At 43.9% G+C, this 14,142-nt stretch overlaps 2 protein-coding genes across 2 annotated transcripts; both read right to left on the minus strand.

Moving 5' to 3' along the window:
• Window positions 1-663: 663 nt before the first annotated feature.
• LOC142004857 (olfactory receptor 5V1-like) lies at window positions 664-1,608 on the minus strand. The gene has a single exon (XM_074982538.1). It carries the CDS (start codon window positions 1,606-1,608, stop codon window positions 664-666), a length of 945 nt encoding a protein of 314 aa, XP_074838639.1.
• Window positions 1,609-10,855: 9,247 nt separating this feature from the next.
• Window positions 10,856-13,215, minus strand: LOC142004858 (olfactory receptor 5V1-like). The gene is made up of 2 exons (XM_074982539.1): window positions 12,295-13,215; window positions 10,856-10,891 (listed from the first exon to the last, which is right to left on the minus strand). Exons 1-2 carry the CDS (start codon window positions 13,210-13,212, stop codon window positions 10,856-10,858), a joined length of 954 nt encoding a protein of 317 aa, XP_074838640.1. The 5' UTR covers window positions 13,213-13,215.
• Window positions 13,216-14,142: the final 927 nt, after the last annotated feature.

Consider the following 14,142-nt stretch of genomic DNA (forward strand, 5'->3'; position numbering starts at 1 on the left):
TCAACCTGTGAGTGAAAGATGAAGGGTATGAAAGGAAGGAAGAAAGGACGGAAGGAAGGAAGGGGTAACACTATATACTAAGTGCATGTGTCTGAGAAACTTGAGCTTAAAATTGCAGCAAATGAAGTTTAGGTTGAACTTTAGGGCCATGTCTACAGTAGCCAAAAACTTCAAAATGGCCTGCTCATAGGAATAAGGGGATTTCGAAGTTGGAGGGGTCCTTTCGAAAAGAAGCCCTGTCTGGATGAGCCGTGTCAATTGCGAGGTGCCGCAACCACCCGCATTCTAATGAGGTGCTGAATATGTATTTCAGTGCTTCATTAGTAAACTTTGAAATGGCCTTTTGCCTGGTCATTTCAAAGTTTTTGGTTAGTGTGGATGTAGCCTAGGAAACATTTCCTAACTATCTGGGTGGTTAATCACTGGAATAAATTGCCTCAGGTTGTTTAGCATCTCCCTCATCGGTGATATTTTTAAGTTGAATACATATCTAACGGGGATGATGTAGATGGTACTTGGTCCTGCCATGTGGGCAGGGGACTGGACTTGATGACCGCTTGAGGTCCCTTCTCGTTGTAGCAGTCTACAATTCTATGAAACTGGACAAGACCATCCCTATTTCGTTAGATGCTAAAATGTGTCTTTTCAGATTCTATCCCTTCTTCACAAAGCAGCCAGTTTCTGAACAGCTTTTCTCAGGGACTCTTTGACCTCCTTGTTTCTGAGGCTGTAGATGACAGGGTTGATCATGGGAGGCAGAACCGTACAGAAGATAGAGAATATTTTGTTTGGTACTTCAGCGCTGTTGGCCGTTGGAACAACATAGACAGTAATTGTGATCCCGTAGTAAAATGCCAGCACAATGAGGTGGGAGGAGCAGGTGGAAAAGGCCTTTTTCCTTCCCATAGTGGATGGGATTCTCAGGATGGCAGCGATGATACAAAAGTAGGATGCCAGAGTCATTAGACAGGGCACAAATGTCAAAAGAGCAGCGACAGCAAATGCCAGCAGTTTCAAAGGCCGGGTGTCGCTACAGGCCAGCTTTAACATGGGTGTGAAATCACAAAAGAAATGGTCAATTTCCTTGGAATCACAGAACGTTAATTGGAACAAGAAAATATCTACTATGGCACAGCCCAGAAAACTAATTACCCAGGACCCTGCCACCAGCTGGCCACAAACCCTGCCGTTCATGAGAGCAGCATAACGCAGGGGATTGCAAATTGCTACATACCGATCGTAAGACATCGCCGTCAGCAGCAGGTTTTCTATCGCTGAAGTAACCCCAAAGAAATATACTTGCACCAAGCAGCCCTTAACAGAAATGATTCTGTCCCCAGTCAGGAGACTGACCATAAGCCTGGGCACAATGGTGGAGGAGAAGCAGGTCTCCAAGCAGGCCAAGTTCCCCAGTAAGTAATACATAGGGGTGTGAAGTTGTTCATCAGCCACAACTAGCACTATGATGAGGATGTTTCCACCCAAACTCACAATGTAGATCACTAGAAACAGCAGGAAGAGAAGGGGCTGCAGATCACCAACGTTCCCAAACCCTAAGAGGATGAATTCCGTGATGGGCGTTTGATTTCCTCCTTCCACTTTCTCCATCATACGTATCTAGAAAAAGATGGAGTAGATGCAGTGAGGGGGCATGTCCACACAGCAGCACTGTTTCAAAATAAGCCAGTCCAGAAGAGACTTTCCAGAATAGCTAATTTCAAAATAATGCTGCTACATACAAAATGCACCTCAAAATAGCACAGAGCTGTGTGCCTGGGATTTACAGTTTCTAGCTTGGGAAAATGTACATGCACTATCGTTAATCAAGGCTGCAGGGTAAAATGAGCAGTAAGACCACAACATCACAGTCATTCGTTTGGAACAGATACTAGGCTAAAAAGATTGGGACTTTTCATTTTAGAAAAGAGGAGACTGATAGGGGACATGATAGAGGTATATAAAATTATGACAGGTGTGGAGATGGTGAATAAGGAGAAGTTACTTACTTGTGCCCATGATACAAGAACTAGAGGACACCAAGTGAAATTAATGGTTCATAGGTTTAAAACTAATAAAGAAAGTTCTTTATTCAGCACATAGTTAACCTGTGGAACTCCTTGCCAGAGGAGACTGTGAAGGCTAGGACTATAACAGAATATAAGAAAGGGCTAGATAAATTCAAGGAGGTTAGGTCCATAAAAGGATATTAGCCAAGGGTAGGAATGGTGTCCCTGGCCTCTGATTGTCAGAGTCTGGAGATGGATGGCAGGAGACAAATCACTTGATTGTGTCCTCTGGGGCACCTGGCACGGGCCACTGTCGGCAGATAGGCTACTGGGCTGGATGGGCTTTTGGTCTGACCCGGTATGACCGTTCTTATGTTCTTTCTTGTGTACATACCTAGTGTCTCAAATGAGGTTGTCTTGGGCAGCAAGTCTGCGTGGTGGAGGTCACTCTACTGTTTTAGCACATTAGCTCAATCAAAGATTATGTGTGTAGGTCCGCTGGACTGGAGAATTACATTGTCTAGAAGTTGTACAGACATATCTAATCAGGCACATAGCCAAACTCCACGATGGATGTCATTTGTAGGCAGGCCCCTGCAGCTGTTTTCTGTCACTGCAGGGACAAAGGGGGAAAGAGGATAAATGAAGATGAGCAACAGACAGACACAAAAACACTGTAAACCCACACCATAGGATGATTCCTGACCTGACTCTAACCCCATAGAGAGAACTGTAAGCACAAAATAACCAAAACCACAACAATAGGGAAATGAGAGACTCACATTTATCCAGAAAGGAGGATGTGATTCTGAAATCCACACTTCTCGGATGTGATACCCTGCCCCCAGTAGCACTGAAACCACGTCAGAGAGAATAAGCTTGCTCTGCACCCTTAGCTAATAGGTAACTGGCTGTTAGCTCATGCAGTAGAGGTTTGTGTACTATGCTCCAGAGGTCTCAGGTTTGATTCGAGCTGTCAGCAATGTACCCTGAGAAAGAAATCAAACACCCGTGTAATTTTATTCACTTTCTCCCTATATTGACCAAGGCAAAATGGTCTGGTTACAGTGGGGGGTGGGTCTAGTTTCAATATCAGGAAAAGCTATGTCACTAGAGCCATGGCTAAACTTGAAAAAAGATACGCAATTTGCGATACGTGATTTGAGGTTAATTTCAAAATAGGCTATTTTGAGGCACCACTTACTCTGCCTGCAATGAGGTAGAGAGGGAAGCTGAAACATCATCTCCAGTATTTCAAAAAGTATTTCGAAATACCGGGCATGTTTCACAGATGCAGAATAAACACAACCTAGGAGGGCGGTGAAGCACTGGAATGGGTTACCGAAAGTGGTGGTGGAATCTCCATCCCTAGAGGTCTTTAATTCCTGTCTTGACAAAGTCCTGGCTGGGATGATTTAGTTGGGCTGGTCCTGCTTTGACTTGATGACCTCCTGAGGTCTCTTCCAGCTCTGGGAGTCTATGATTCTACGAAACCAGTCCTACACTTCCTCCAGCATTCACACAGCAGGAACACACCCAGCAGCAGGTCTAAACAGGTGGTCTAACCAATCTTTGCATGAACCAACAATACCAAAGCTACAGCTAGAGAAACACAAACTCTGCAGCCAATATAAGCTTACCACCATGTTCTGCGCAAAACCCCGAGCAATACAGTTTTGTTACCTGGCTTCTGTTTCTCTCAATGTGAAGGGGACCATGCCGACAAGATGAGATATTTCCCCGGACATTTCAGTTCAATGCACATAGATTTTAAAAGATTATAAGGGATCAGAAACAGATCAGAGCAGATTACCAGCAGGTGAATAAAGAATATCAACTGAGCATAACACAATGGTTTGATCTGGTGATGACTAAACAGTTTCTCACCCTGACTGACGACACCAGCAAACTGGCAGATTCTCAAGGCAGAAGCCACATTTGCTTCACAGCTTCGATTTCTTGGGTTCCATAAACAGGCTAGAAAGCCCTTACACCCAGCTCCAGCACTTTCCCCAGTTCAGTCTTTGTTCCTCAGCTAAAGACCTCAGGAGGCCTCTTGTGTGGGGAGTGACAATGCCTTGTCTTATGTAGTGCATGCAGTGGATGAAAACCCTTTGTTTCAAAACCTGGTTCTCAGACCAATTTGTGGACAAATCCCCAGATGGAGTGTGGAGACATTTGGATTGGTCACTTCAGCTTGTAGTGTCATAGCAACCACTTCTTACAGGCTCTGAGGAGAGTTCCCATGGAGGGTCATCTGGTGAGAGATAATCTCCTCTTCAGGCATACTTTTTTTTTCCCCTAAAGCCTCATTAACCTATATAGATCCTTCACAAACAACCGTGTGGATGGCAACATGATGCCTCCTGGGATCTATCTATCTATCTATCTATCTATGAGCCTGTCTGTCCATCTGTCCCTGAGTTCATTTGTTCAAGGACTCCTCCCAAACTCTTGCAGTCCTCTAGCACTCTAAAGGCTCACAATTTTTTTACTAGATTTCGTGAGTTAGTCCCACTTCACAAGAATTAGGAGTAAAAGTATTGACAGTTGACCCCTGGTAGTTTGATTTCTCACATAGAATCATAGACTCCTAAGAGTCCTATGAGCAGATGGGAATAAGGGGACTTCAAAGTAGGCGGGGTCCTTTCGAAAAGGAGTCCCGTCCGGACGAGCCGTGCGGTGGCGAGATTTGCCAATTTCGAAGTGCCGCGGCCGCCCGCAAGCTAATGAAGCGCTGAATATGTATTTGCATGGCCATTTCGAAGTTTTGGGCTAGTGTAGACATAGCCAGAATCTGACAAGTTTGGTCAGGAATGACTTGCACTTGGTGAATCCACATTGACTATTTTTGATCAGTTTCCTCTCTTCCAAGTGATCCAAAATGGATTATTTGAGGATCCCTTCCATTATTTTCCCAGGTACTAAGGTAAGGCCAACTGGTCTATAGTTCCCTGGATTGTCCTTCTTTCCTTTTTTAAATATGGGCACTACATTTACCTCTTTCCAACCATCTGGAATCTCTCCTGATCTCCAAGCATCTTCAAAAATTATGGCCAAAGTCTTGGCAATGACTTCTGCCAGTTCCCTCAGTACCCTTGGCTGCATTTAATCCAGACCCATGGATCTGTGTACATCTAGTTTTTCTAAGTTGCTCTTAACTCATTCCTTCCCCACTGAGGGCTGCCCTCCACCTTCCCATGCTGCATTGTCTATCACCTTACTATCCTCACCTGTGAAGACTGAGACAAAAAAAAAACATTGAGTACTTCAGCTTTTCTTACATTACCTGTCAATAGATTACTAATCTCATCAAGTAACGGCCCCACAACTTCCCTGATAACCCTCTTATTGTTAACATGTCTGTAGAAACCTTTCTCGTTACCCTTCATGTCCCTCGCCAGCTGCAGTTCCAATTGTGACTTCGCTGTCCTCGTTACTGCCCAGCATTTCCCAGCTGTATATTTATACTCCTCCTTACGCATCTATCCAAGTTTCCACTTCATATAGGCATCCTTTTTGAGATTTAGCTGACCAAGGATTTCCCCATTAAGCCAAGCTGGTTGCCTGTCATATTTTCAGGGGGATTGTTTGTTCCTGTCCCTTCAGCAAGACTTCTTTAAAAAACTGCCAGTTCCCCTGAATTCCCATCCCTTTCATCTTCGTTTCCCAGGGGATTCTGCCCATTAGTACCCTCAGGGATTCAAAGTCTGCTCTTTTGAAATTGAGGATCTCTATGTTACCGCTCACCTTTCTTCCTTTTGTAAGGATCCTGAAATCTACCATCTCATGATCACTGCAGCCCAGGTTGCCACCCACTTCTATTTCACCTAATAGTTCTTCTCTGTTTGTGAACAGCAAGTGAAGTTGTGCACAGCCCCTGGTCCGTTCCATCAGCACGTGTGCCAGGAAGTTATCCCTAACATTCTCCAAAGACATTCAACGGGCTTTTCTCCCTCCTTATACTGGAGCACTGAGCGCTCAAAATGCTCCCTCACATAGAGTGCAACTCCTCCTCATTTTTCCCCTGCTTGTCCTTCCTGAACAGTTTATACCCTTCCATGACCGTGCTTCAGTTATGTGAGTCATCCCACCTAGTCTCTGTTATTCCAATCACTTTATACTTCTTCGACTGTGCCAGGGTCTCTAATTCCTCGTGTGTGTTTGCCAGGCTTCTTGCATTTGTGTACAAGCATCTTAGAGAAGTGGCTGATTGGCCCACTTTCTCCTCTTCACCTAGGAATCCTACTTTGTTTTACCCTACTCCTTCCCCACTTACCTCAGAGCTTGTCACTGTGAGAACCTAGTTTAAGACCCTCCTCACTAGGTCTACAAACCTGCCCACAAAGATGCTCTTTCCTCTTTTCGTTAGGTGGATCCTATCTCTTCCTCACAATCCTTGTTCCAGAAACAGAATACCATGGTCAAAGAAACCAAATCCTTCTCTGTTACACCACCTACACAACCACACATTTACCTTGGTGATTGGACGATTGCTACCCAGACCCCTTCCTTCCACAGGGAGGATGGATGAGAACACCACTTGTGCTCCGTATTATCTGAGCTTTCTTCCTAGGCTTACATAATCCAAAGTGATCTCATCAAGGTCTCTCTTGGCTGTATCATTAATTCCTACATGGAGAATTAGGAAGGGGTAATAGTTTTCAGGTTTGATGATTTTTGGAAGAGACTCTGTAATATCCCAGATTCTAGCTCCTGGCAAGCAGCAAACTTGCCAAGATTCGAGGTCTGGAGGGCAGATGGATGACTCCATTCCCCTTAGGAAGGAGTCCCCAACCACCACCACCCATCTTCTTCTCTTAGGGGTGGTGGTCATAGATTCCCCCATCCCTAGAACTGCCCATCCCATGACTTACAATCCATAGGGTCTTCTTATCCATTCCCTGTGAGGTATCTGCCCCAGCTATCACCACCATATCACCTGTGCAGACAGCCTGAAAGTGATTGCTTATCTCCACTGGAGTTGGAGAGACCTGAAATGTTTTTCTTCTCCTGGAGGCAACATGCTTCCAGTTCTCCTTATTTTGATCAGCCTGCTGTTCCTGCAGTATTAAATGGTGACTTCTATCCAGAAAGTGTTCACCTTCTCTGATGGACCTAAGGGTTGATATTTGCACCTCAAGTCCTCTAACCTTCTGTTTCAAAATGGTTACCAACTTCAAGTGGGACATACAAAATTCTTCCTGTTGTCCAGGAGAAAGACAAACATGGCACATGCCATGCAGGTCACAACAGCAGATTTCTTAGTACCCATGTCGCCATCCTTTATTCCCCTTTCTTCAGAGAGTTCCCCTAGATGTTTCTAGTGCTGCTTTGAAGGACACAAGAAAAACAAACCTATAAGACAGGGACAACTGGTAAAAGACTAACCCCCAATGTGAACTCCCTGTTAGCCATTCCTGTTCACTGCTCACAGGTGTTTACTGTGGCTGCCCACTAGGCATGCAAAATTGAACCCTGGAAGATCAACCCCCACCAGAAACAAGAAGTCCTGTGGCACCTTATAGACTAACAGATATTTGGAAGCATAAGCTTTCATGGGCAAAGACCCATGTCATCAGATGCATGAGTGGGGAGTTCCGGAGGAGGGTTTAAATATAGGCTTATGAAAAGGAAGCAGTCTCAGTCAAGGGGAGGGACAGAGTTCACATGGTCTGTTCAGTCATGGAAGATGTTGCCCATTATCAGCAGTTAATGTGAAGCTGTGCACATCATGAAAGGAGAAATCAGGTCAATTCAGTCAGGGAGGATGTGGCCCATTATCAGTAGCTCATGTGGAGGTGTGAACATCAAGAATGGAGAAACTTCCTTTGTAATTGCCTAGCCCCTCCCAGTCTCTGTTCAATCCTTGGTTGATGGTGTCAAATTTACAAATGAATTGCAGCTCTGCCGTTTCTCTTTGGAGTCTGCTTTTGAAATTTTTTGTTGGAGGATGGCTACTTTTAAATCTGTTACTGAGTGTCCTGGGAAATTGAAGTGTTCTCCTGCAGGATTTTTGTATGTTACTGTTGCTGATGTCTGATTTGTGTCCATTTGTTCTTATACACACAGACTGTCCAGTTTGGCCAAAGTATATGGCAGATGGGGTATTGTTGGCACATGAAGGCATATATTACATTAGAAGATGTGCAGATGAAAAAACCTCGATGGTGTGATTGATGAGGTTAGGTCCTATGACGATATCACTGGTGTAGCCATGTGAGCAAAGTTGGCACCAAGGTTCATTGCAGAGATTGGTTCCAGGTTTAGACTTACTGTGGCATAGTCTATAGTTTGACCCTCACCAGGTCATTCGTTCACGTAGAGTAGATGTACCCTTAGATGCTCCTGAAAATGACTCCAGATACTTGTGCAGTCATGCAAAATGTGGTGGGATTTTCAAATGATCTGGAAGGGCTTTGATGAGCAGCTCTCTGGAATTTCAGTAGAGTCCCATGAACTCCTTAGACTAACCTGCCCTATATAATTTCCTTTCATGAATATTTTTGCATCCTGAGAGGTACTTGGGGTACTTGTGTTCTATTTCCATTCCTATCATGGAACTTCTGGGTGATCATGGAAAAGTTCTATCTTTCCATCCAGACAGGAGCTTATCTTCCGTTTATACAGCAATCTCCTACTTAGACACCTATCTCCTACCTGGGGGCCTCTCTTCCACTTAGTTACCTCTCTTCCACATAGGCACCTATCTTCCACCTTGGCGCCTATCTCCTATTGGCTTCCCCACTCCTATCCGTGCACTTGAATCCCAACATCCTGTGTCTGTGGCGATATTAGTGGAGGGAAATATTTGAAAAACAACCTCCCAAATGAGAAAAAAAATAGCAACCAATTCTCTGCCTCTTTTTCCAACTGTCTCTGTGTTATATTAGTTAGGAAAAGAAAATAACACTTTCTGGATTAAAGGTTGCAGTGTGGCATTACTTTATTTCTTTTAGTTCAAACTAACTTGGATAAAAGAGTGTGTATGTGATTAGTTTGTTGATCACTAGGGTAAGTTTGGGGTCTGAGCTGGAACAAATATCTGCAATAAAGAAGCCTGTCTACTCCATCAACCTCTTGGTCCCCATGCTTTTTTACTTCTAACAACAAAAATAAAAGGCTTCTCCCCAGGCTACTGAGATATTCTCACTTGCTTTTCATAGAATCAGAGTGGAATAGAATAGAACGGAGTCAGTCAGGATATAGAAGAATCATAGAATCCTATGGCTGGAAGATACTTGAAGAGGTCTTTGAGTCCAGACCACTAGCCAAAGCAGGATCAACCCCAACTAAATCATCCCGGCTGGGATGTTGTCAAGCCAGGACATAAAAACCTCTAGGGCTGGAGATTCCACCACTTCTCTACGAAACCCATTCCATTCCATTCCGGTGCTTCACCACCCTCCTGATGAAATAGTTTTTCCTAATATCCAACTTAGACCTACGACAGTGTAATCTTGTCCAAGCCCAATGACTACTTATCATCATTTATGTTGCAAGTCTAATGATGGCTCTGTAGTCTCATCATTAAAGTAACCACTTTGACTCTTGGAGATTGAAATTCAACTCCTTGTTTGAATGACTATTTAATTATTGGTAACAAATGGAACTACTTTAACAGAAGAGTTGCTGTAGCTGAAATTCTGGAGCATAAGCTTTCGCGGGCAAAGACCTGAAAGCTTATGCTCCAAAATACCTGTTCGTCTAGAAGGTGCCACAGGTCTTCTTGTTGTTTTTGAAGATACAGGCTAACATGGCTACTCCTTTGATATTTGTAACTGACATTGCTTATCTACAGTTGACTTTAAGGTCTAGTATAGACCTGCCCTAAGCCATGACAGATTTTGATTGTTTTTTTCTGCTGATAATATCCATTTAATTTGAATCATGAATCACTTTGGAATGACCAAATCAACTAATCACCCCCTCACCCCCAAAAAAGCCTGATACATGATACCATAACATTTATATCAAACCATCTACGCCCAAACATGGCAGGACAGCAGGAGGGTGGAAAGGGGAGCAACCAGCACCTAAGGAGTTAAAAACAGAGCAGAAGACTGATGATAGATGTTGGGAAAAAAGCCGACTCAAAATGCGGAGAAAGAGCGAAGGCACTGAAGAGACTCTGAGGCATTTTATTTATTTATTTATTTATTTATTTATGGACAACCCTTGGGGGACGTAAATATTTTTATGCATTTAATGCATTTCTGTGGGGGATGATGGAGGCCTGTGGGATACTATAGAGGCTGAGACTTGCAAAGTTGCATCTTGTTTTGGGGTGTTAATTTCCTGTTCACTTGACTTGATCCCTCTGTTTTGTTTGGGTGGGGAAGATAAACCAAGATGCGAGCATGGGAAATTTCTGCTGGGCATCTTTTGTTTCCATTTTGTATATCTGAATTGATATCTAGATTGACGTTAATGGTGATATAGATGTAGATACTCTACAGCAAAGATTACTGAATAGGCAAGAACCTTTACAGGGCAGGACACTGGAATTTCCATCTCTCCACAGACTTCCATCTACATAGAGTGATACCTAATCAAACTTCTCCACTCATGGTGGTGGCAACATCTTTCACCTGTTTTTCAGACATGAAAAAAAGATGGAAGGGTCCTAATAAGTGAAGACTGAATGTAATTGGCTTCAGTGGAAGGGGAAGAGACCCATAGATTCATAGGGCTGGAAGAGACCTCAGGAGGTCATCAAGTCCAGTCCACTGTTTAAAGCAGGATCAACCACAACTATACCATCCCAGAAGGGACCTCGTCAAGCCAGAGCTCAAACACCTCTAGGGATGGATATTCCACCACCTCTCTAGGTAATGTGTTCCAGTGGTTCACCACTCTTCTAGTGACATAGTTTTTCCTAATATCTGAAATAGATCTTCTCCACTGTCACGTGAGCCTACTACTCCTTAATCTGCCATCCAATACTACTGAGAACAGCCTCTCTCCATCCTCTTTAGAAAACTCTCTTCAGGAAGTTGAAGGCTACTATCAAACCACCCCTCCCCCTTCTCTTCTGTAAACTAAATACATCCACATCCCTCATCCTTTCCTCATAGGTCATGTGCACAAGATGCCTAACCCTGTTGCTTGCCCTCACATCATTTTGAACACAGAATCACTCAAACAATATTAAGCTGAATTTGGGCAGTAGCTTTCATGTGCAGAAGAATGAAGCATAGTTTTTACTAGAATAAGTGTCTGGGAAAAAAAAGCCAGATTTTTCTAAAGAATGTGCTCCATGTTCTGCCATCTGTCACTACTGAGAAAAGCCTCTCTCCAGCCTGTTTAGAACCCCACTTCACAAAGTTGAAGGCTGCTATCAAATCATCCTTCAGTCTTCTCTTCAGCAAACTAAATAAACCCAAATCCCTCAGCCTCTCCTCATAAGTCATGTGCTCCAGCCCCCTAATCAACCCCTCGGGCAACAAAAATGATTAAGGGGCTGGAGCACAAGACCTATGAGGATAGACTGATGGATTTCAGCTTGTTTAGTTTACAGAAGAGAAGACTTAAGGGTGATTTCATAGCAGCCTTCGACTTCCTGAAGGGGAGCTCTGAAGAGCAGGGTGAGAAACTGTCCTCAGTGGTGTCAGATGGCAGAACAAGGAGTAATGGTCTGAAGTTGAAGACGGAGAGGTGTAGGTTAGATATTAGGAAAAACTACTTCACTAGGAGAGTGGTGAAGCATTGGAATGAGTTGCATAGAGAGGTGGTGGATTCTCCATTTCTCGAGGTTTTTAAGTCCCAGCTTGACGAGGTCCTGGCTGGGATGACTTAGTGGTGATTCATCCTGCTTGAAGCAGGGGGCTGGACTAGATGACCTCCTAAGGTCCCTTCCAGCCCTGTGATGCTATAATCCTTTCGGTTGGACTCACATCATTTTGGATGCAGAATCACTCAAAAGCTGTTAAGCTCCTTCCTGACTTTGGCCACCCTCTTTCATGTGAAGATGAATAAAGCACAGTTTTTACTAAAACAAGGGCCTGGGGAAAAGTCAACTTTTTAGAAACAATGTTCCTTAAAATACTAAGTTTTGCATAAACAAAATGCATATTGAATGTTTGAAAGATGAAAATAGATGAAAGAAAGAAAGAAAGAAAGAAAGAAAGAAAGAAAGAAAAGTGGAATAAGGTTAATAAGATGTCATGCTGTTCTCCAGGATGTGAGTGGGCCTTTTCTAAGAAACTAGAAAATAGTTCATGTCTGTTTTATCATGATCCTTTCACATTGTGTTCCTGCTTCTGTAAGCAGACAGAGTATGAAAAGCTTTTCTAAGGGACTCATTGACCTCCTTGTTTCTCAGGCTGTAAATGACTGGGTTGATCATGGGAGTCAGGACTGTGTAGAAGACGGAGAATACTTTGTTTAGGACTTTAGGACTGTTGGCTGTTGGAACCACATAAATAGTAATAAGGGTTCCGTAAAAAACAGTCACCACAATGAGGTGAGAAGAGCAGGTGGAAAAAGCCTTTTTCCTCCCGGTGGAGGAAGGGATTCTCAGGATGGTGACGATGATGCAAATATAGGATGTCAGAGTCAGTAGGCAGGGCACAAGCGTCCCTATGGCAGAGATAATAAATGTCACCAGTTGCAGAATCTGCGTGTTGTCGCAGGACAGATTTATCAAGGGTGAAAAGTCACAAAAGTAATGGTCAATTTCATTGGACTCACAGAACGTTAAATGGGATAAGAAAACATGTACGATGCCACAGCCCACTAAACTACTGATCCAGGACCCTGCCACTAGCTTGGCGCAAACCCGGCCATTCATCAAGGCAGCGTACCGCAGGGGATTGCATATCGCTACATACCGATCGTAAGACATCGCCGTGAGCAACAAGCACTCTGTTGCTGACATTACACCAAAGCAATATAATTGCACAATGCAGCCCTTGAAGGAAATGGTTCTGTCCCCCGTCGCAAGACTGACTAGCAGCCTAGGAAGAATGGTGGAGGTGTAACAGGTCTCTAAGGTGGACAAGTTCCCCAACAAGTAATACATGGGGATGTGAAGATGATGATCAATCACAACTAGAATAATGATGAGGGTGTTGCCGACTACAGTCACGATGTAGAACACCAGGAAGAGGAGGAAGAGGAGGGGCTGAAGTTCACGGACATTTCCAAATCCTAAAAGGATGAACTGTATGATAGGTGTTTGATTTCGTCCATTTGCTTCCTCCATTCTATGTATCTAGGAAAAGAAAACCACTGAAAGTTGGTGTAGTACACACACTCACATTTTGCTACTCGCAAAAGCAGGAGTAGGTAATGCCCTAGAACTGCATCACTGACATAGCAATGTACAGGCAATGGTCAATGTCATGAAGAAGTTGAGCTTCTAGGTTAGGTGAAACAAGAGCATGGAATTACAGAGAAGCCTGAAGCACTCCTGAACTTTAAATAAGCACCGTTAGACTAGAATTTGGAAATGTCTTTATCATAAAATTGCCCTATCTACACATCTAGAAATGTAACAAAGATCAATACATTGGAATGAAAGATGTTTAGAGTTTAACCTTGGGTACGGCTAACTGGGAGGTGTAATTCCCAAGTCTGGTCGATGTATGCCCATTCACTTTGATTAAGCTAGCAGGATAAAGCTAGCAATTTCTACACGGCGCAAAGACAGTGGCTTGGAACAACCACGTGTGTACGTACCTCAGCTCAGATGGGATTGGGTCAGGTCAGCTAATCTGGCACCATCCCTCATCAGGCAGGACCAGGGATGTTCCTGGAGCAGAGAAATAAGGTAAGAGAGAAACTAGCAACTTTCTGTTCCACGAAAGCTCATCACTGAATAAATCATTCTGATAGTCTTTGAAGTGCTACATTTCTGTTGCTTTGTTTTGTTGGAGTACAGACTAACACGGCTACCTCTCTGTAACTGGGGCCAGAAAGGGAGGTGGGTTCCCAGCAGCCTCCCACAGGGGACTGTAACCAGAGTGCTGGCTTCCCCCGGAAGCCTCCTTGTGGGACTAGGGCTGAAGCTCTGGGATGGGGCCACTGGTTGTGGAGGCCAGGTACAGGGGGGTATTAACCTCCCCTGGTCCAGAAAAATCTCTCAGTCAGGACCACTGAGGTCCCAAAGGTGCTGAAGTAGAGAGGTGCAACC

Source organism: Carettochelys insculpta, chromosome 32 (assembly GCF_033958435.1).
Source record: "Carettochelys insculpta isolate YL-2023 chromosome 32, ASM3395843v1, whole genome shotgun sequence".
Lineage (NCBI taxonomy): Eukaryota > Metazoa > Chordata > Testudines > Carettochelyidae > Carettochelys > Carettochelys insculpta.

Coding starts and splice junctions, on each gene's coding strand:
- LOC142004857 (XM_074982538.1), bottom strand. CDS start 1,608: ATGGAGAAAGTGGAAGGAGGAAATCAAACGCCCATCACGGAATTCATC.
- LOC142004858 (XM_074982539.1), bottom strand. CDS start 13,212: ATGGAGGAAGCAAATGGACGAAATCAAACACCTATCATACAGTTCATC. Junction 10,892..12,294: donor TCAATGAGTCCCTTAGAAAA/GCTTTTCATACT, acceptor GATCTATTTCAG/ATATTAGGAAAAACTATGTC.